The sequence below is a fragment of the Mirounga leonina genome, unplaced genomic scaffold (genome assembly GCF_011800145.1).
Source record: "Mirounga leonina isolate KUSES-001 unplaced genomic scaffold, KU_Mleo_1.0 Mir_204, whole genome shotgun sequence".
Classification (NCBI taxonomy): domain Eukaryota; kingdom Metazoa; phylum Chordata; class Mammalia; order Carnivora; family Phocidae; genus Mirounga; species Mirounga leonina.
In genome coordinates, this window is record NW_023270513.1 from 3101714 (window position 1) to 3124020 (window position 22307).

General features: G+C 42.0%; 1 protein-coding gene across 6 annotated transcripts in view; it reads left to right on the forward strand.

Moving 5' to 3' along the window:
* Nucleotides 1–2047: 2047 nt before the first annotated feature.
* Nucleotides 2048–22307, forward strand: part of TAF1 (TATA-box binding protein associated factor 1) — a 74891-nt gene continuing 54631 nt past the window's right edge. For 4 of the 6 annotated variants that reach the window (XM_035028733.1, XM_035028736.1, XM_035028734.1 and 1 more), the window contains exons 1-18: nt 2048–2288; nt 3289–3403; nt 3537–3653; nt 7836–7955; nt 9078–9319; nt 9712–9930; nt 10329–10547; nt 10902–11106; nt 12777–12953; nt 13436–13563; nt 13676–13783; nt 13907–14080; nt 14445–14618; nt 14848–14952; nt 16668–16868; nt 17039–17180; nt 17550–17680; nt 18379–18459. In XM_035028733.1, the coding sequence (XP_034884624.1) occupies nt 2109–2288; nt 3289–3403; nt 3537–3653; nt 7836–7955; nt 9078–9319; nt 9712–9930; nt 10329–10547; nt 10902–11106; nt 12777–12953; nt 13436–13563; nt 13676–13783; nt 13907–14080; nt 14445–14618; nt 14848–14952; nt 16668–16868; nt 17039–17180; nt 17550–17680; nt 18379–18459 (2838 nt within the window). In that variant the 5' untranslated portion in view covers nt 2048–2108. The remainder of the gene's footprint in view (nt 2289–3288; nt 3404–3536; nt 3654–7835; nt 7956–9077; nt 9320–9711; nt 9931–10328; nt 10548–10901; nt 11107–12776; nt 12954–13435; nt 13564–13675; nt 13784–13906; nt 14081–14444; nt 14619–14847; nt 14953–16667; nt 16869–17038; nt 17181–17549; nt 17681–18378; nt 18460–22307) is intronic. The other 2 variants (XM_035028735.1, XM_035028738.1) reach the window with 2 other exon arrangements.

Here is a 22307-nt window from a genome sequence, read left to right on the forward strand (position 1 = left end):
CTTCTCTGGAAATAGCTTTTTACATACTTTTGACTTTTAACCATGTCAAAATTTACATATTTTAAAAATTAAATTATATAAAAAAGGATATTAAAAGCAAATCGTAAAGTTGAATAAAAACAGAAACAACTCCACAGAGGGGGAAAAATGGTTCAAGTAATTTTTACACACAGTACACTATATATCCTTAATAGGATATATTCTAAGGACAAAAAACTGCAAAGAACTTCTGAACTTTACTTAGGTTTATTGTTGGTAGTGGTATCCACCTTGTAATTCTGAAAAGAGTCAATATATGGATGTTGGGAACCAGAATTTTAATTGTAAGAGAAGCAAGACAGAAATATGAAATGGGGAAAAGTGAGGGAGAACCCTGTGGTGTTGGACTTGAATTGGAGGTATCAGTATAAACTCATTTATTTATTTCTATTTTTTTAAAATGTAAGCTCTATACCCTATGTGGGGCTTGAACTCACAGGCCCAAGACGAAGAATCACATGCTCTACTGACTGAGCCAGCCAGGTGCCCTTTAACTCATTTTTTTAGCTCTCTCCACTGAAAGGGCCTATAAGCAATGATGGCCCAGTTTCTAAATACCATGCCTCACTAAAAGATATCAGGGCTCCTTGGAGAAATGGCTTATATTGGGTCTGGGACAGGAAATGTACAGATAAGCCTAGAACATCTTGTGCCAAAAAGCAAGGAAGTACTCCAAGACTAATAACACAGGAGCCAGAGTGAAGTGGGTCCCACTGGACAAATTTGGAACAGTTTGAGCATCAAAAAGGATAATGATGGTGCTAGATTATGACACATTAAAATAAAAACGGGAGAAGGGAGGTAAGACCCAAGTTCTTTACTGAATAAATCCACTTAATAAGCGTAGAAGGAATTTAAGAATTAGAGAAATCACCCTTCTGCACTCTCCTAACATAATTGATTCAGGCAAGGATCATTAAAGGATGCTAAAACCATTGGGTGAATATTCACAGAATCTCAACCCCATTTACTTAATTACAAAAGGAAAAATGCGCCTTTGCAATGGAGAGATCTGGCGCTCAAATACAGCATCACCAATAGTGTGACAACCTGACGTTGCCTTCTGATGGCCGGTAAAATATTTAACGTAAATCAGTTCGAAGAAACAATCAGACGAATTCAGACTATGGAATACTTTGAAGACAATTTGCCTGGATTCTTCCAAAAAAACTGTAGTTCATGCAACACAAAGGCTGGTGTTTCTGGATTAAGACTGAAGGGAGATTACCAAGTGCAGTGCAAGAACCTTCAGCGGATCCTGGATTGAGGTGCAAAATGCTCCAACTAGGACAACTGGGGAAATCTAAATACGAAACACGAACTGTATGTTAAATGATAACGATTTAATGTTAATTTTTAAAGATGCAATAATGATTTTGTGATTATGTAGAAAAATGTCCATTTTTAGGGCTGGAGAATCACATTTGTAACCTACTTTCAAATGGCTCAGAAATTTAAAAAAAATAAAACCTGTAAAAATGTTAACAATTGTGAACCTAGGTGAAGGATCGGCTGTTCCTTTTACTCATCTTTTTCACACTTCCCGAAAGAAACCGAGGGGGAGGGGACTCCATTTCCATGGGGAAATGTCAATTCAAAACAACTTGGATAGGTACCTCTGGCACAGTGCAATTTACGGCCAGTTTCTCCTTAAGCAACGACGCCGCAGACAGAACGGAGGACTGCTTCTAACCTTTACTTCCGCGTACCGCGGCGTGGTGACCCGCGGTTAGAAGAACGTAGGCTACGTGACCCAGGCAGTTTCTTTTGATTGGAGGAACAGCCGTGACTCTAACTCGGTGCACCGGGGATGCTCATGCGCAGATTAGTGGAAGGGGCGGGGCCCAACATTTTCTTTGACCAACCGCTTTCCACATAACCAACCTCCTGATCGCGTACGGTCGAATCAAAAGCCGTTAGTAAAGTAGTGCAACCAATTCTTTTTCGTAGGTCGGCCGGTCTTTCCGGTTATTCCCCGCCCCCCCTTTATTCCGCTTCCGGTAGGGTCTGGTGGGGTCAAGGAGCCCTGTAAGTCACTTCTGGGCGACTAATGTTTTTATTTCCGGTCCATGGGACCAGGCTGGGATCTGCTGCTGTCCGCAGCCTCTGGTGATACCACCACCGCCATCATGTCAGACACGGACAGCGATGAAGATTCCGCTGGAGGCGGCCCATTTTCTTTAGCCGGTTTCCTTTTCGGCAACATCAATGGAGCCGGACAGCTGGAGGGGGAAAGCGTCTTGGATGATGTGAGGGGGCGGGCGTGTGTATAGGGTCGGGGGTGGTGCGGCTGAGTGAGGAGAGTAGAGGGTGCTTAGAATAGAGCCCCTAGGAGAGGGCGCGGTTAACGTAAAGAGGAGAGGAAATGAGAAGCGGACACTGTTCTAGTAGAGCGTGCATAACGTAGAGTGTGGAGGCTCCGTTCTGGGTGAGGGTGGGAAGAAGAGAGGACTCTAGGCAAGCCCTCGTAGGTCAGGGGCGCTGATGTGGGTGGCGTTGGGGATCATATCCTAACCAGGCAGACGGAAAAATAGCGTAACCTAGGGATATTGCTTTTAAGCCGTTGCTCTGAGGACTTTGGAGATTCTCGAAACTGCCTGTCTGACATCGTTGACTTGAGGTGGCACTAGAGCAAGAGGACTGGACAGAACCTGTGACAAATCGTGTGGTTCAGGTCTCCGTTCTTAGAACAGTGAATGTTCAGACTATTTGAGGCAGACCCCTTCTGGTCCAGTGCACTTCTTGGGTAGTTTTCCACAGTTTTCACTGACATTCATGAAATTGTTTCCTGTGTTCAAATGGACCTTACCTACTTTCATTTAGGTTCATTTTCTCAAGGAAAAAATATTGATCAGTATTCCTCTTCTGCATCACACACAAACACACAAAAGGTAGCAAAAAAAGTTCTTGTCATCCCTTCCCTAATCCCAGGGACCTCATTTGCCTCAGCCTTTATTCAGAGAACTACTGTTCCATTTGTTTAATCTTGGTGATGGTTCTTTGACTAATCTTTTCTTAGTAAAGTATGGTGATGAAATTGGACTTAATATATTGATAAAGATCTGATCAATGTGGAGTTTAGTGGAAGATTTACTTTACAGTTCTGGAATGTGATGCTCCTTTTAGCACATGCAGAGTTCTATTTAATATGGATTTACAGCTTTGTGCTGGACCAGGGAAATAAGCCTTGTGGTGTGGGAAGCTTAGGTTTAGTTGTTATCTTTGACTCTGGTGCTGTCCCTTTTTCAGGAGTGTAAGAAGCACTTGGCAGGCTTGGGGGCTTTGGGTCTGGGCAGCCTGATCACTGAACTCACCGCAAATGAAGAATTGACTGGGACTGATGGTGCCTTGGTAAATGATGAAGGTGAAGTGTGGGTCATGGGGAGTAAGGAGGGAGGAGGCTAGCCATTTACTGTGTATACACTTTTCAATGGGAATTATTTAAGGGAGTGAGAGTTTTTGTTGAGATATACCTGCCCCCCCCCTTTTACTTATAGGATGGATCAGGAGTACAGAAGATGCTGTGGACTATTCAGACATCAATGAGGTAGCAGAAGATGAAAGCCGAAGATACCAGCAGACAATGGGGAGCTTGCAGCCCCTTTGCCACTCAGGTGATTCTTTAGTGTCATCAGTACAGCATTCCAGTTCATTTTCTTGCTGTGTAGTCCATTTTGTTTCTATGTATGCTTTCTGCCATTGTTCCTGCTCTCCATCCTTTGCTTCTCTCTTTTTGTCAGCTCAGTTCCATGGAGCTGCTGTCTTTTTTTTGTGTTCTGGGGCAGTGTTATACTCAGATGTTTATTCCTCATATTGGTTATCCCCAAATTCTTGGTAAATGCCAAGTAAGGATGATAGTGCTTTCCTTATCATCTAGTATTTGAGTACCTACAGGGTTCATGGCACGGTTTTAGATATTACTTGAACTCAGTCTTTGCTCTTAAGGACTTGGTGATTCAAGGAGGATTAAGTATATACAATGTCATATATAAATGAGCACACATATTTATTGGATCAATTTTTTTTTTTAAAGATTTTATTTATTTGAGAGAGAGAATGAGAGAGAGAGAGAGAGCACAAGATGGGGGAGGGTCAGAGGGAGAAGTAGACTCCCCGCTAAGCAGGGAGCCCGACGTGGGACTCGATCCCGGGACTCCAGGATCATGACCTGAGCCGAAGGCAGCTGCGTAACCAACTGAGCCACACAGGCGCCCTATTGGCTCAACTTCTATTAATCACTCACCACCTATATGCTGACAGAATGCATTTAATGCTTGCTCACAATACAGGTTTCTCTCCCTGGTATAAGGTGCTACATATAGAATCAGAGCTAGAAGGGCTCTTAGTGATTATTTATTATTAACCTCATCACAGATAAAGAAAACTTGGTCTTTAATAAGATGTGGGACTTTATTAAAAGTTCTATAAGTTAGGTAGTGGCAGACCTTGACTAATTCAATAATTCAGGTTATTAGACATTTATTGAGCTATTATGGGCTATAAACTATGATAGTATGGTACAAAGATAATAAAATCCATTTTCTGATCTTGAGCTTAGTTCTGTGGTCTGGAACCTAGAGCTACTGATCATAGTTCCTTTTTTTTGACTTGTAATTTTTTACAACTTTTAATTGAGGTATAGTTGACACATATATAATTGTTTCCACTGCCTTACACTACCTCTCACTTCTTGACACTTTTGTATGAGGTTGCTCATTGTTCATTGTCCACCTCTTTGAATTAGATTTCGGGACCAGTTGATGGATTTGAGTGCTTGTTATAGAGCGAGACTTAACCATACCACTTACACAGGAGGTAACCCAGAAAAAGAGAAGATACAGGTCTCACTCTCAGGGATATTATTATCATTTGGGGAAGATGGGATAAACAAACACGAAGCATAATTACTCATAATAAAAAGACATAAGCCAGCTACAAGCTCATATTTCTGTATAGAGTAGTGTATTTCATTTCAAGAGGTTGACAGAATATCTGAGACAAATATTGTAACTTATTTTTGAGTACCGAACTGTTATTTTTGAGTACCGTGGCTTAGGCTAAGGGGGAGGTGGTAGCAGCTCTGATTTTCAGGGAATACTGGAATTTTCAGGTTTGGGTTTGTTGTCTTGGCTAGGGATGTTAAGGAAGAGGACGAGTGGGGGTGTCCTAGTTGGTTTTTATGAGCTGACCTCCTAGAAAAGGAGGATGCTGCATTTGGTAGTCTTAGTACTCTGGGATGCTTATTTCCAGGTTCTCTTATTCAATGAAGGTGCCTTCACCTGTGTCCTAACTTCTTCCTTCTCTGGCATTGGCCCCTTCACATGGCTTGATTTACAAGGATTCTTTGGAATAATTGGAAGTGGGTGGAGGTCATTAGAAAAGATGTCATGGAGGTGAATTTTGAGCAAAAGTTTGAAAGGGTTTCATGGAGAGGAAGCAGCAGGGCATTTTGGTTTGAAAACATGGCTTGTCTAAAGGTTTGGAGATAGAAATAAGGAATAGGTGCAGGGGGACTTGGCCAGCAGGTTTTCTTGAAAGGACTGGAAAACATACCGCTAGATAGCAAGGACCAAGGATAGAGTAATTTGACAGCACTTGTACATATGCCTTACTTGGGATTTGATGTCATAAAGGATTGTATATCAACATTGATTGTTGAGTAAGGGGCAGGGTGGTATAATGAAAAGAAAATGGACTTTGGAGTCAGAATGATAGGTTCAAGTCCCAGCACCATATTTAGTTTGAACCTGGGAAAGTTGCTCAGTCTTTGAGGCTTGGATTTGTAATAAAACCTCAGTTTTCTAGTCTGGAATAAAGGTGATAATACCTCATTAATGGGTCTTATGTGGGAATTTAAGTTCATTATCACGGGGACTGAAAGCACCTACATAGTACGGTGTCATGGTAGATGCTCTGTAAATATTAGTTGCCTTTCCTTCCTAAATAAAAATGAGAAGTGATACTTGTTGCTTTGGGGTTTTGATTAGAAAAGGGGTAAAGGGGCAGACTAACTTGGGAGACTGTTCTTGCAGGCTAGATGTAAAGTCATCAAGGTCTCGAGTAGGGTGACAATTGTGGAAAATGCTAAGCAGAATTAAACTTGAGAGTTGCTGATAAAACATCAGTAGGACTTGGTAAGTGAGGAAGTACATTGGAAAGAGTATAGGCTTTGTTGTTCAACCAGCCTTACTTTGTCATTTAAAACTTTGTGACCCTGGGGCGCCTGGGTGGCTCAGTTGGTTAAGCGACTGCCTTCGGCTCAGGTCATGATCCTGGAGTCCCCGGATGGAGTCCCGCATCGGGCTCCCTGCTCGGCAGGGAGCCTGCTTCTCCCTCTGACCCTCCCCCCTCTCATGTGCTCTCTCTCTCTCATTCTCTCTGTCTCAAATAAATAAAATCTAAAAAAAACAAAAAACAAAAAACTTTGTGACCCTGAGTAAGTCATTTCACTATCTCAGAATAATTCCTACTTTGCCAACATTCTTGGGAGGATTATAGATAAAATAACTACAGGTACTTGGCATATAATGGGAGCTAAGTAAATGGAAGTTGCTGTAATGACTACTATTAATGATTGGAAAAGCTGTGTTGGGGGGTAAGAGATTGATGGAGGAGACAGGAGACTTAAAGTCGTAAGCTGGGAAAATGAGGCTGGAGGTGGTATTGATAGTAAGGAAAGGGAGTTTTATTTTTTTTTTATTTTTTTTTTTAAGATTTTATTTATTTATTTGAGACAGAGAGAATGAGAGACAGAGAGCATGAGAGGGAGGAGGGTCAGAGGGAGAAGCAGACTCCCTGCCGAGCAGGGAGCCCGATGCGGGACTCGATCCCGGGACTCCAGGATCATGACCTGAGCCGAAGGCAGTCGCTTAACCAACTGAGCCACCCAGGCGCCCAGGAAAGGGAGTTTTAAAGAGGAGAAGGATATTTCAGTGTGATGAGAGATGCAATTGTGGAATATCTGAGTGGAAAGGTTCTTTTTAAAAAAATATATATTTTTAGTTTATTTATTTGAGAGAGAGAGAGAGAGACAGGGACAGAGCATGAGCAGGGGAAGGAGGCAGAGGGAGAGGGGGAAGCAGACTCCCTGCTGAGTAGGGAGCCTGATGCGGGGCTCCATCCCAGGACCCTGGGCTCATGACCAGAGCTGAAGGCAGACACTTAACCGACTGCACCACCCAGGTGCCCTTGAGTGGAAAGGTTCTTTAGGCGGCAGAACATGCGGTGTGACTGTAGAGGGGTAAGTCAGGGCAAGACCTACAGATCTGGGCTTAATCTGGATAAGGGTGATTCTTGAGTAAGAGAATGGAGCTTGTGTAGAGGAATAAAAGAGTGTTCACTGTCAGGTGTTAAGTGATGCCAGAGATTAAAGGGCAGTGAAAAGACTTAACAAACTGCAGAAGGTAGACAAAAAAAGTGTGTCAAAGATTTGGGGAGTGGGAAGAGAGAAAGTTTAGTCTTAAAGGAAACTGACAGAGAAGGAAGAATGTTAAATTCAATTATGAGATTGAGCAGGATGAAAATAAAAAATCAAATAGGATTTGATCGGGAGAAGGAACAAAGGTTTTAAACGGTTCTTGGGACCTCCCTCAGTTTCTATATGAGGTATACATAGTGTTCTAGTATTTGGTGATACTGTGTCATCATCTCTTTCTGAAGGCGAAGCTGCACCTCCTGTGTGTTCTTAAGGGATCTGTATAGTGTTTCATGTGGTGCTTTAAATTCTTGCGTAACAAACTCGGGGCTGTTGTGCGACCTTCTGGATGTTGAGGAGATCATCTTGCTGGTTTCATTAGATTATGATGAAGATGACTATGATGCTGATTGTGAAGACATTGACTGCAAGTTGATGCCTCCTCCACCTCCACCTCCAGGACCAATGAAGAAGGATAAGGACCAGGATGCTCTTGCTGGTGGTAAGTAGAGACTGTCTTCTTTTGTCCAAGGAAAAGTTCCATTCATAGATCTAGGCTTTTGACATACCCATAGGGAGCTATTAATAATGATTAAGCTGTTAGGAGAGGATACAACTTCTGGAAGTGATTCATACAATTTTCAAATGTTAACGTCAAAGGGAAGTTTTACTTTTAAAACATTTGGCAACAGTATTTTAACAGGTACTCAAGAAAAAGTAGTTTACATCAGTGGTTCTCAAATCTGGCTGCCCATCACAATCATCCCAAGCCTTTAAAAAAAAAAATATACAGATTTCTGACTCACCCAGAGAGTCTGATTCTGAAGATCTGGGATAGAGCCCAGGAATTTCCAGGTGTTCTCCCAGTCATTGCTGATGCAACTGATCTGCATGCTAGTATTTGGAAACTACCTGTCTAGATGACTTTCTTTAAAAGAAAGGATTAAATGGAGAAGGCATCCTAGAATGTGCATAAATCACGTAGAGCCAACTACCAGATTCAGAGATTTCCAAGGCAAGGGCTTTAGTGATCTTCTCCACCTTTCCTCTGTCGGCCACTAGTAACTCTGTCCTAGGCTAGGAGATTGCGGAAAGCAGTGCTTTTCATCTCCTGTATTTTGAGAATTATGTTAGCCTAAATTTCTCCTGTTAGAGTTTTCACCATTTCTGCATTAGTCTGCAGGCTAAATAACATCTGATAACTTTATGTCCTGGATCTTATTTTATGTTAAACAATTTCATTATCATCCTGTGGGCTTAAAAAAAAATTCTTCAGTTTATGGGTCCCCGAACTAGAAATGATAAGGCCCGATTGGTATAAAAGTGTCATATAGTTTTGCTATTGATCACATTCCTTTAATATATGTATAGAAAGTAGTAAATGTAGTAATAGTGTTTGTTTTCTCTCATCACAACCCTAGGGTACCGGGTACAAGGTGAGTTGGGGATGGTGGGAGATAATGAGTTGGAATGAGTTTTCTGGGTTGCATACCTAGTGATCTGGGTGCTTGGAACTATATCCCCTGCCACTGAGCCATGCATATAGCCTAGAGTGGGTACTGGCTGAATCGGAGGAAATATGCTCACAGTTACATGCCAAAGGGGTTTCTCTTCCTTGTTGCAGTGTCTGAGGATGGAGAAGGCATCATCTTGCCCTCCATCATTGCCCCTTCCTCTTTGGCCTCAGAGAAAGTGGACTTCAGTAGTTCCTCTGACTCAGAATCTGAGATGGGACCTCAAGAAGCAACACAGGCAGAATCTGAAGATGGAAAGCTGACCCTACCATTGGCTGGGATTATGCAGCATGATGCCACCAAGCTGTTGCCGAGCGTCACAGAACTTTTCCCGGAATTTCGGCCTGGGAAGGTACTTTCCGTGGAGAATGCCCACATTGCAAACCACTGACCTCTCCTAAATGCTGAGCTCTGTTGCTAAGATACTGAATATAGAATGGATAAGATCTAAAAGTTTTCTTATTCAATGACATTGTATTGGGTCTTTTTTAAAAAGTCGTATGCACTGATGATAATACTTGTGATTTATGTAGTTCTCGTTAGAAATTGTCCTTGTTGCCTTAAAAGAACTAGTCCAAATTGTTAAGGGATGCTTCTTTACTTCCTTGGTAGATGTTGTAACTCTGAGTTCAGCACTCCTCAGTCCCTCCTCCACAGCCGAGTAGACCCCTCAAGGGAGTTTGCAGACCCGGATGCTGCTGTTTTCCTATCTGATAATTGAGTCTTTGAGTCTCTGTGTTCTAGGTATTACGCTTCCTACGTCTTTTCGGACCAGGGAAGAACGTCCCATCTGTTTGGCGGAGTGCTCGGAGAAAGAGGAAAAAGAAGCACCGGGAGCTGATACAGGAAGAGCAGATCCAGGAGGTGGAGTGCTCAGTAGAGTCAGAAGTCAGCCAGAAGTCTTTGTGGAACTATGACTACGCTCCACCACCACCTCCAGAGCAGTGTCTCTCTGATGATGAAGTAGGCAAAATAGAGACCTGGGATTGAGACTTACTAGAGGAACAAATGAGTTCTCCCTAGCTTATGTCTAAATTGGAAATACCACCTTAGCAGGCAGAGTCTTGTGCTGATTATGAACAAGTAATCGTGAGTTCGGTCTTAGTGGCTGTTCCTTCCCTATTAGAGTAGAAAAGTATTGCGGGCCTGCAGTTGGTGGTACACACGCTGGTGAATAGGAGTTTGAATGATAGGCAGAGTGTGCCCTGATCTAGCTCCATTGTTCCCATTCTAATTCCAGTCCTGTTGAAGAGTCATCCTTATAGTTCCTCTGACTTCCCTTCCTGACTGTGGACTCCCTCTAGCCCTGGGACATCTGGGATCAGGAAAGCCTCCTCCCCTCCTGCTTTGTTCTGTTACAGATTACAATGATGGCTCCTGTTGAGTCCAAGTTTTCCCAGTCCACTGGAGATACAGATAAAGTGACCGATACCAAACCAAGAGTGGCTGAGTGGCGTTACGGGCCTGCTCGACTGTGGTATGATATGCTGGGTGTCCCTGAAGATGGCAGTGGGTTTGATTATGGCTTCAAACTGAGAAAAATGGACCACGAACCTGTGATGAAATGTAGAGTGATGGAGGTAAGCGACGCTGATATGTAAGAAAGGCATCTGTGCCCAGGGCCCTCTCTCCGTTTTACTTAACTTTGCTTTCTAGTTGGGGAGATACCGGGCAGGGTGTCTTCGGTGAGAGATGGAGGTTCTAAGCCTTGTGCTTGTTGAGGTATGTCGCTCTGGCAACTAGGCCCGATTGCAAGGGTTCTGTTTGGACAGTGAGTGCTGCGCTGGACCAGGAGTGGGAAGAGGCAGACATTGCTCCATCATCAGGTTCTTTCAAGTCAGGGACCACATTCAATGTGTCTGATGGGGGATCTGGAGTGGGAACTTTGACCAGTGACCATTCAGGGATTTGTTATTCCTTCTCCGTTTCTGTAGGACTTCAGGAAACTTGAGGAAAACAGCGCTGACCTTCTGGCTGATGAAAACTTCCTGATGGTGACACAGCTGCATTGGGAAGATGATATCATCTGGGATGGGGAAGATGTCAAACACAAAGGAACAAAACCTCAGCGTGCAAGCCTGGCAGGCTGGCTGCCTTCCAGCATGACCAGGAATGCCATGGCCTACAATGTTCAGCAAGGTGCGCTTCTGTGCCGGCCGTGTCTAGCACACTGCCCTTCATCTCCATCATCCTGAGGGGGTTCAGCTGTGCTCTCTGCTGCTGCTGAGGGGCAGCAGAATGGTTTCAACCTGAGCCCTGATTCTAGTCCGTAATCAGTTGTACACTTTTTTTTTTAAGATTGATTTATTTATTTGACAGAGACACAGCGAGAGAAGGAACACAAGCAGGGGGAGTGGGAGAGGGAGAAGCAGGCTTCCCGCTGAGCAGAGAGCCCAACACGGGGCTCGATCCCAGGACCCTGGGATCATGACCTGAGCCTAAGGCAGATGCTTAACAACTGAGCCATCCAGGCGCCCCGAAGTTGTACACTATTTACAAGCTAGGGTGGACTCTGATTTCTCATTAGAAAAATGTGAAAACCACTTTGAAGTTAATGGTCTTTCCGAACTAGAACAAGGCTTTTTCTCTATGGTCTACTTATGTTTTTAAAGCCAGCCCCTTTGTCTTTATCATGCTAGAATTTGCTTTTTCTCTCCTTAAGTATGCAAAAAGAAAAAAAAAAGGTATGTCATGCTTAATGTAGAGAACTTTGAAAATAGAAGACAGTGTCAAAAATCACTGATAATCCAGCTATCCAGAGATGATCGACTTTTAACTTTTCGGTGTACTTTGGTTTTCTGTCTTCTGTGTGTGTATGTAGTTGAGCTCATTTCTGTAGACAGTTTTGTATACTGTGCTTTTCACTTGATAACAGTATTATTCTATGTCATTCAAAGTTTTTCATAAAAATGTTTAATGACATGGGAAACTCAAGTAAAAAAAACATAAAGTGGCATATATGATAACCTGTTTTGTAAGTGGGAAAAAAAAAGCACACTATATAATCATAGAAAGCTGACTGAAAGGAAATGCACTATGGGATTCACAGTGGTTATTTCTGGTTTGTGAGATCACAGACAGCTTCAGTTTCCTTTATATTTTTCTGTATTTCCCTTCAGTTACCCTGGATTACTTTTATAATCTGGAGGAAAACAAAAATGTCTTGATTCTTAAATCTAAGGAAGAGGTTTTTTTCCTTCTCTCGTTCTATCTAAAAGCTTTGCTGGCTGCATTGTATTCTTAAATGGATGTTTTCATAATTCACCAATAGTTACTGTATTTTTTATATATATCTTACTAGCATTTATTGTTAGTATATTTTACCATATCGTTTATTACCACGATTTCTTTAGCCAGTCCCTTATTAAACACACTTGGCTGTTTAAATTTTGAGTCTTATGAAAAATATTGCAGTGAACATTTTGTCTGCAACTATTTTTAAAGGGAGAAATACACTGTATGCACTAGGCTCCTTTTCAGTAGCAGCATGAATAACTTTACTAACATTTGCTCTTTTTCCCTTTGCTGGAATCATGATTGAAAGGGGCATAGTTGGGGCGCCTGGGTGGCTCAGTCCTTAAGTGTCTGCCTTCGGCTCAGGTCATGATCCCAGGGTCCTGGGATCGAGCCCCGTGTTGGGCTCTCTGCTCAGCGGGAAGCCTGCTTCTCCCTCTCCCACTCCCCCTGCTTGTGTTCCCTCTCTTGCTGTCTCTCTCTCTCTGTCAAATAAATAAATAAAAAATCTTTAAGGAAAAAAGGGGGGGCATAGTTGTTTTGTCTCATTGAGTGTTTCCTCCTCTTCTGAGTAGGTTTTGCAGCCACCCTGGATGATGACAAGCCTTGGTACTCTATCTTTCCCATTGACAATGAGGAGCTGGTGTATGGACGCTGGGAGGACAATATCATTTGGGATGCTCAGGCCATGCCCCGGCTGTTGGAACCTCCTGTTTTGACACTTGATCCCAATGATGAGAACCTCATTTTGGGTATGCTATTGGCAGGGACCAGTGTTCCTTCTCCATAATTGACAGCTTGCTGCTAATGTCAAGGGACAGGGGGAGATCAGAAAGATTGGGAAGGTCAAGACTAGAAGCTTCTCGGGGGCACCTGGCTGGCTCATTCAGTGGAGAGGTGACTCTTGATCTCAGGGTCGTGAGTTTCAACCTCCTATTGGGTGTGGAGCCTACTTTTAAAAATAAATTAAAAAGACTAGAACTTTTAGGTAGCAGTTGAGCGAGCAAAGTTGTGGCTGTTTCTAGTATTTCTGTTTTGCTTAGGGAAAACTCATAATGTAGGAATATTGAAAAGTAGTACCTTTGAGATTCCAGGAGTGTAGTTTGTTTGAATCACCTACTAGAAGTGGTCTGGGGTGGGATAAGAGATCTGGTTAGGAAGTGCAAAGATATCTGTTGGGAAGGTGAATCTTCAGGGATAGTATCTCCAGAGTGGATGTTTGTTTCATCCTTAGAAATTCCTGACGAAAAGGAAGAGGCCACCTCCAACTCTCCTTCCAAGGAAAGTAAGAAGGAATCATCTCTGAAGAAGAGTCGAATTCTGTTAGGGAAAACGGGGGTCATCAAAGAGGAACCACAGCAGGTCTGCGGAGGGAGAGGGGACCCCAGGGTGTTTAGAAGAACAGAGAAAGGTAATGGGAGACGGGTAGTCTGACTAAGGTTTATTTGATATCACTTTGATGTCCCATCATTAGAACATGTCTCAGCCAGAAGTGAAAGATCCATGGAATCTCTCCAATGATGAATATTACTACCCTAAGCAGCAGGGTCTTCGAGGCACCTTTGGAGGAAATATTATCCAGGTACAGGTAGCATTTTTTTCTGTGATGGATGGGAAACACTGCCTTGTTTTGATGGAGGATATGGGTAAATCTTGCCTAGGCTGGAGTTAGTATTTAATTTGAACCCTGTATTTCCTGTCTTAGCACTCGATTCCTGCTGTGGAATTAAGACAGCCCTTCTTTCCTACCCATATGGGGCCCATCAAACTTCGGCAGTTCCATCGCCCACCTCTGAAGAAGTACTCCTTCGGGGCACTCTCTCAGCCAGGTCCCCACTCAGTCCAGCCCTTGCTAAAACACATCAAAAAGAAGGCTAAGGTATGACTGAACTCTGTTTAGGAAAAAAAAAAAAAAAACAAAACAGCTGTAAAAGACGGTAGAGTACAAATTGGGGAAACGGACATATTAATATCGATGATATTAGGGAATTACTTTTTTCTCAGATGGAATGTTGTTATAGTTATTTAGGAGAATATCCTTATTCTTAGGGGATGCATGTGAAAATACTTAAGGGTGAAGTGTCATGATGACTGCAGCTTTCAAAAATGATTCAGGGGGTGCCTGGGTGGCTCAGTCGGTTAAGCGTCTGCCTTCATTTTTGGTGTCATAGTCCCAGAATGAACATCAGTTTGCAGTTCTCGTCCTGTCAGGAGCTGAACTGTATTCTCTTTGTTCTGGGCAGATGAGAGAACAAGAGAGACAAGCTTCTGGTGGTGGAGAGATGTTTTTTATGCGCACACCTCAGGACCTCACAGGCAAAGATGGAGATCTTATTCTTGCAGAATACAGTGAGGAAAATGGACCATTAATGATGCAGGTTGGCATGGCAACCAAGATAAAAAACTACTATAAGCGGGTGAGTGTCTGAGAAAACATTTGTTACTAATATAGTTGTCATTACATATCCAGCAATAGTCTGCGAACATATATTTTGTCTTTTTTATGCTGTAAATTTTTTGGGAGAAAGAAATGGTATCTTTTTTGTAGTGGGTAATATTGCTGAAATGCTATGCTCAAGGAATATTTTGTGTAGGTTTATTGATTCTAGTCTGTGATAGTAACTGGGTCTTCTGTGTCCCTTCTAGAAACCTGGAAAAGATCCTGGAGCCCCAGATTGTAAATACGGAGAAACTGTTTACTGCCATACATCTCCCTTCCTGGGCTCTCTCCATCCTGGCCAATTACTGCAGGTGAGGGATTCTTTCCTGTTAACAACTCTTTCCTAAGGAACTTGACGGGTGAGGAGCTCGTGAGCCCAGAAAGAGCCAATTCTAGTTGATTGAGGTACTATTTATATATGAAGTATGGGGAGGATCAGTATAATCCCCAAATGATTATAGTCCCCACATTTTCTTTTGATCTTTTTTTTTAAAACTGGCTCCTAATAATGTTATTTGTAAACTAAATTTGAAATAGTTTTTGGAAAACACACACTGGTAAGAAGTCCAGAAACATCTGGGTGGCATACGGAAGTCAACCTGGGATTAATAATTTACTGTAGTTAATTAATGAGTATTTAATGTGTATCTGCAGAATTGGTGTATTTTCATTGTATTAGTCATGATCATTTTGAGGTATTAAAGCACACCTGAACCATGCCATTTACAGTCCTTAGCCATAGTAAAGTGTTTCCTGCCCCCCCTCCTTTTGTTCTGATGGGTGTAGAGAGGCCCTCTGATAACAGCTTTTACATGTTTTGTTAAAGGGAAGTACAGAGGTGCACGAATGATGTGAGGACATCTCTAGCACTGTCCTACCTTGTTTTTTTGTCCTCCATTTCTCTTGGTAGTCTTAACCACTTTTCCTCCTCTTACATCTAGTGTATTCTATTACTACTATTGCTTATTCTCCCAAAGCATCTTTAGACTGTTCCTGGCCTTCCTCTCCCTATAACTTTCTGTTGTGGCTACTTTTATAGTATCTTAAAGATCCTCTTTTATCGGGGTGCCTGGGTGGCTCAATTGGTTAAGCGTCTGCCTTTGGCTCAGGTCATGATCCCGGGGTCCTGGGATTGAGGCCCACATTGCATCAGGCTCCCTGCTCAGTGGGGAGTCTGCTTCTTCCTCTCCCTCTGCTGCTCCCCCTGCTTGTGCTTTCTCTCACTCTCTCTCCCGCTCTCTGTCAAATAAATAAATAAAATCTTTAAAGAAAACCCTCTTTTATCTTCTGTAATTCTGTTTTTCTCCCCATTTCACGCTTAAAATTTTCTTTTCTTCCCCCCACACTTAGAATTTTCTATCCACATCCATATATTGAAGGTTTTCTTCGTTTCTGTCCTCCTTTCTGATTTTCCGGGAAGTCTTTCTCTCGAATCACAGGCTTGATTGGTCCCTATCTGGCTGCTACTTAAGCTCAAATGTTTCTGTCCTGTGTGTTTAGTCTGTCTTTTCTAGCACACTTTCTACTCCCATTAGTTTTGGTTTTGTCATTTTATTAATTTATTTAACAAATGTTTTGGTGTTACCTACGTTCTGTCAGGAGCTATGCTGGGCCTAGGGTAGTAATATAGTACTTGTTAGTTTATGGAGTCATTGTCGTATATAATCATAGCAGTCCTGCAAGGTATAGGCATTTTAAAGTATCTCTATTTTGTAGATGAGGACAGTTAAGCTCAGAGATATTAAATAACTAATCTGACATCATACAGTGAGTAGCAGAGTCAGTGTCATCTGAATCCAAATCCTGTAGTTTCCCTACTACTGACTCTTAAAGGTAGCCAGTGGGTAAAAATTTACTTTCTAATCCTGTTTGACATCCCGTATTCCAGTTTGTTTATATTACTGGATAGGTTTTAGACGGCATTATGGGGATGGAGAGCAAACAAGCTTGATTTTCCTTTCTCCTTAGTTGACTAAATTTCCTAGGGCTTCTTTGTATATAACTTTTGTGTTTTTACTTTTGGTAGGCATTTGAGAACAATCTTTTTCGTGCCCCAATTTACCTTCATAAGATGCCAGAAACTGACTTCCTTATCATTCGGACAAGACAAGGTTACTATATTCGGGAATTAGTGGATATTTTTGTGGTCGGCCAGCAGTGCCCCTTGTTTGAAGTTCCTGGGCCCAACTCCAAAAGGGCTAATACACATATTCGAGACTTTCTCCAGGTAAGAATGTCAGAATAGGGAGGTGGGTCAGGATGCACATAACGGTATTGTGGATTTGGGGGCACATCAGGAAAGATCAAAATACATAGGGGCTTAGCAGGGGAAGGAGCCCTGGTGAGCACTTTTGTCCTCTGTTTTGCCAAATGAAAAACATTCGGTTTGTTGGGCAGGTTTTTATTTACCGCCTCTTCTGGAAGAGTAAAGATCGACCACGGCGGATCCGAATGGAAGATATAAAAAAAGCCTTTCCTTCTCACTCAGAAAGTAGCATCCGGAAGAGGCTAAAGCTCTGCGCTGACTTCAAACGCACAGGTCATCACTTGTGACTAATTATTTGTTCTTTCTGTCTCTTTCTAAGAAAGGAATTAATGGCTTTCAATGAAAGGATAAGCATACAGCTCACAGATTTAGAAATTGATAGTCATCAAAAGAGGGAAGTAGTAAATCTAATTATGGAGGCTCTGATTGTGTTTTGATTTGTGCCTGCCAGGAAATTCATTGTATGTTCGATGTCATGAGGTGCAGGAAACCTAGCAGCAGGGGTTTTCTTCGGCAGTCAGGCTAACTGTGGCTAGAGCTTCTGGGACATTGCGTGGTTCAGTCTCGGTTTGTTATCCTTGTTGCTGTCAGTGGAAGGGCCTTTGGAATGCAGAATGGTCTCATTCTCTCTACTTTTTCTAGGGATGGACTCAAACTGGTGGGTGTTGAAGTCTGATTTTCGTTTACCAACTGAAGAGGAGATCAGAGCTATGGTGTCTCCAGAGCAGTGCTGTGCTTATTATAGCATGATAGCTGCAGAGCAGCGACTGAAGGTGAACACCTTCCTTTTAGGCGCTGCCTGTGCCCATGCGTTTGTTTCAGAGAGATGAGGATGAAGACTGTCCTCACTGGCTTAGAAACAATGCTTACTAGATTATTAACCGGTTACTTAAAAATTCAGGCTCTGAGGTACTCTGTGTATGTTGGTTCTGAGGAAAACTACAGCATAGCTAAGTATCATTGGGAAGGCTTAACGAGGGACTTAGGGCATATTGTTTCATCCATTTGGGTGGTGACTTTAAACTTTGTTCTTTACAGGACAGGTATGTAAATAGGGCAGATACTTCAAGGTTGTTTTCCATAGCCTTCCAGGTGGGCAGAGGTGATGGTGCTGGACATGTGCTATAGAGAAGCACAATATCCTTCTCAGGCCCAAACAGGAAAGATCTAGCCGGGGTGAGATAGTGCAGCTATACCACTGAGTTAGTGAGTCTGCAGTAATGAGCATCTCTACTTAGCTTCCTTTATGGGCCTTAACTATCCATATATCAGCTGGCAAGTTCCCTGAAATGTAATATATCTTCTGATAGCCTAAGGATGTAGAGTGGTGACAGAGACAGTGAAGACTTTACAGAATCCATTCTGTATGCAAAAATGTACTTTGATATTCTGTACTTGGTACTTAATGAAACTTGTACTTTGTGTTTTCCGATTTATTGATTGGTTTGTGCTTAGATTTGTGCTCTTTCAGGATGCTGGCTATGGTGAGAAGTCCTTTTTTGCTCCAGAAGAAGAAAATGAGGAAGATTTCCAGATGAAGATTGATGATGAGGTAAGGCTTTACACTAATTTTTTTTGAAGATTTTATTTATTTGACAGAGACATAGTGAGAGAGGGAACACAAGCAGGGGGAGTGGGAGAGGGAGAAGCCGGCTTCCCACCAAGCAGGGAGCCCAATGCGGGGCTCTATCCCAGGACCCTGGGACCATGACCTGAGCCAAAGGCAGACGCTTAACGACTAAGCCACCCAGGTGCCCCTTTACACTAATTTTTTAAAATTAATTACTTCTTTTAGAGAGTGAGAGAGTGTGTGAGCAGGGGTGGGGGGGGCAGGTGGAGGGAGAGAATCTCAAGTAGACTCCCACCTTGAGCATGGAGCCCAATGTGGGGCTCGATCTCATAACCCTGAGATCATGTCATGACCTGAGCTGAAATCAAGAGTTGGATGCTCAGCTGACTGAGCCACCCAGGCACCCTGGCTTTATGCTAATTTTTATTAGTACATCCCATTTACCCATTTTTATTTTTTCTATTTTTCCTTTTTCTTAGAAAAACAGCTTTATTGAGATAAGATTGACATACTATAAGCAGCACTTATTTAAAGTGTACTATTTGATATGTTGTGATGTATGTTTATATCTGTGAATTCTCATAATAAGATAGTGAATGGATCTGTCACGCCCAAAAGTTTCTTCGTACCCCCTTTGGAATTCCTTTTTCCTGTCTCCTCCCTTCACTCTACCCTCCTTGTGCCCTGACAGCCACTGATACTTTCTGTCACTATAGATTAGCTCACATTTTCTACATTTTTAGATAAATGGACTCATTCAGTATATACTCTTTCTTTTTTTAATTGTGGTAAAATATACATAACAAAATTTGCCGCCTTAACCTTTACGTGTACAGTTCGATAACATTAGGTATGTTCACACTGTTATATAACCAATTTCCAGAACTCTTTTCATCTTTTTTTTTTAAATTTTATTTATTTATTTGATGGAGAGAGAGACACAGTGAGAGAGGGAACACAAGCAGGGGGAGTGGAAGAGGGAGAAGCAGGCTTCCCGCGGAACAGGGAGCCCGATGTGGGGCTCGATCCCAGAGTCCTGGGATCATGACCTGAGCCGAAGGCAGACGCTTAACGACTGAGCCACCCAGACGCCCCGTGAGAACTCTTTTCATCTTGCAAAACTGAACCTCTGTTATCCATTAAATGACAAGTCCCCGTTTCTTCCTCCCCCAGCCTCTGCAACCACCATTCTACTTTCTGTCTCTTAATGAATTTTACTACTCTAGGTACTTCCCCTAAGTGGAATCATACAGTATTGTTTTTATGTGACTGGTTTATTTTACCCAGCATGATATCCTCAAAGTTCATGCATGTTGTAGCATATATCAGAATTCCCTTCCTTTTTAAGGCTGAATAACATTCCACTGTGTGTATATACCGTATTTCGTTTATCCATTGATCCACCGATGGACATTTGGGTTGCTTCCACCTCTTACTATTGTGAATAGTGCTGCTGTGAACGTGGGTATGCAAGTCTCTCTTCAAGATTCTGTTTTCTGTTCTTTTGCATATATACCCAGAAGTGGATTACTAGATCACGCAGTAGTTCTATTTTTAGTTTTTTGAGCAAACTCCGTACTTACTTTCTTCAAAGCAGCTGCAGCATTTTACGTTCCTATCAGTGGTATATAAGAATTTCAATTTCTCCACACTCTTGCCAACACTTACTTATTATTTTTTTGATAGTAGCCATTCTAGTGGTTGTGAGGTGGTATCTCATTGTGATTTTGATTTGCATTTCCCTAATGATTAGTAATGTTGAGCCATCTTCTCGTGTACTTACTGGACATTTGTATATTTTCTGAGAAAGGTCTATTCAAGTCCTTTGCTCATTTTTGAATTGGGTTATTTGGTTTCCATTGTTGAGTTGTAGGAGTTCTTTATAAATTCTGGATATTAATCTCTCATCAGATACATGCTGTGCCCATATTTTCTCCCACAGGTTGCCTTTTCATTCTGTTATGTCCTTTGATTCAGAGAAGTTTTTAATTGAGATATAGTCCAGTGTATCTAATTTTACTTTTGTTGATTGTGCTTTTCGTTCCATATCCAAGAAATCATTGTCAAATCCAGTGTCATGGTTTTTCCTCTACATTTTCTTCTAAGAGTTTTATATTTTTAATTCTTATACTTAGGTCTTTGATCCATTGTGAGTTATATAGGAAAATATTTCCAACGGATGAAGTATAAAATGACACCCGATGGCACCAGATTACGTTGTCGCCACCAGTCACACTAGTAGTGGATAACACCTGAGCAGCCACACCCATTCAAACTAGCCTTCCACAATACTGCCCTCATTCCCAGTTAGGGAAGACACCAAAAGCTAAGGGCAGAGGTATGCTTTCTTCCTTTGCCTTGTTAGCTATGATCACGCCACATTATATTTACTTTTAGGTCAGGACGCTCCTTCATTTTTTTGGGCTTCTTCTCAGGAGGACCCTTAAGCTTCTTCTTTTCCTGGTTCCACTTAAGCCGCGGAATCCTCCGCCGTTCCTTCCGCATCTCTTCTCGATGCTGTTCATCAAAAAGGGCAAACTTCCGACTGAATAACAAGGGGGAAAAATATCACAGGACCGTAAGCAAAGCTAAACCAAGACAACTGTCCTGATAGCTAAACACCTCAGAACTAAAGTAACGCATCCGGACAGAAATAAAAGGGGCTACCCGCATCCCCATCTCCCTCACTCATCAGCCTTCCATGTGCAGAGCGGTACCTCTCTCGGGATGAGATGTCCTGAGTCATCCCTAAGATTTTTGCCAACCAACCACAAGGCAAAGGACCCAGGTGGAACTGAAAACATGCCTTTATTTTGGAGCAAATTTGCAACTCGCCCTGTGATTTGAAGGAACTACCGGACTATTTTCCATAGTGACTGTATTATTTTTACATCCCTATTAGCAATGTATGAGGGTTCTAGTTTTTCCACATCCTTGTCAACATTTGTTCTTTTTATTATTATTATGGCCCTCCTGTCAGATGTGAAATGGTCTCTCACTGCTGTTTTGATTTGCATTTCCCTAGTGGCTAAGGGTGTTGAGCATCTTTTCATGGCTTATTTATCATCCAGACATCTTCTTTGGTCAAGTGTCTGTTCATCTTTTTAGTCCATTTTTGTTTTTAATTGGTTTCTTGTTTTTCTTCTCACTGAGTTTTGAAGTTCTCTGTGTATTCTAGGTCCATCTGCTCTATCAGGTATGTGATTTGCAAAAATTTTCTCCCAGTCTGTGGTTTGTCTTTTAATTGTTTTAACAGTGTTTTATGAAGAGCAGAAATCCAAATTGTCAGTTTTCTGTGTTTCTTGTGGTTTTGGTATTGTAGCTAAGAAATTTTTATCTAACTCAAGGATGCAAAGATTTTCTTTTATGTTTTCTTCTAAAAGTTTTGTTGTTTTAGGTCTTACGTTTTAGATCCCTTTTAATTTTTGTATAGGGTTCAAGGTATAGATTAAGCCTCTTTTTCTTGCATATGAATGTCCAATTATTCCAGCTACCATTTTTTATGACCTTTTTAAAATAAAAATTTAAAACCAAAATCTGATCATATGACTTTCTTGCCCAAAGACTTCCTTTGGGTCCTCACTTCTTTTAGAAAGAAGCTCTTCACATGATTTACAAGGTGCTACATGTTCTGGGTCTTTTATGTAACTCTAACCTCCTCTCATCTCCTGTCACTGTCCATCTTGTACTCTAAGCTCCAAACATACTAAAGTTCATTCAGTCCCCTCAATTTCTTTCTTTTGCCTTCCAGGATTTTGCAACTGCTTTTCCCTCTGCCTAGAATATTTTCTTGCCACTCCTCTACCATCTTACCTTCACCTATTTCCTTG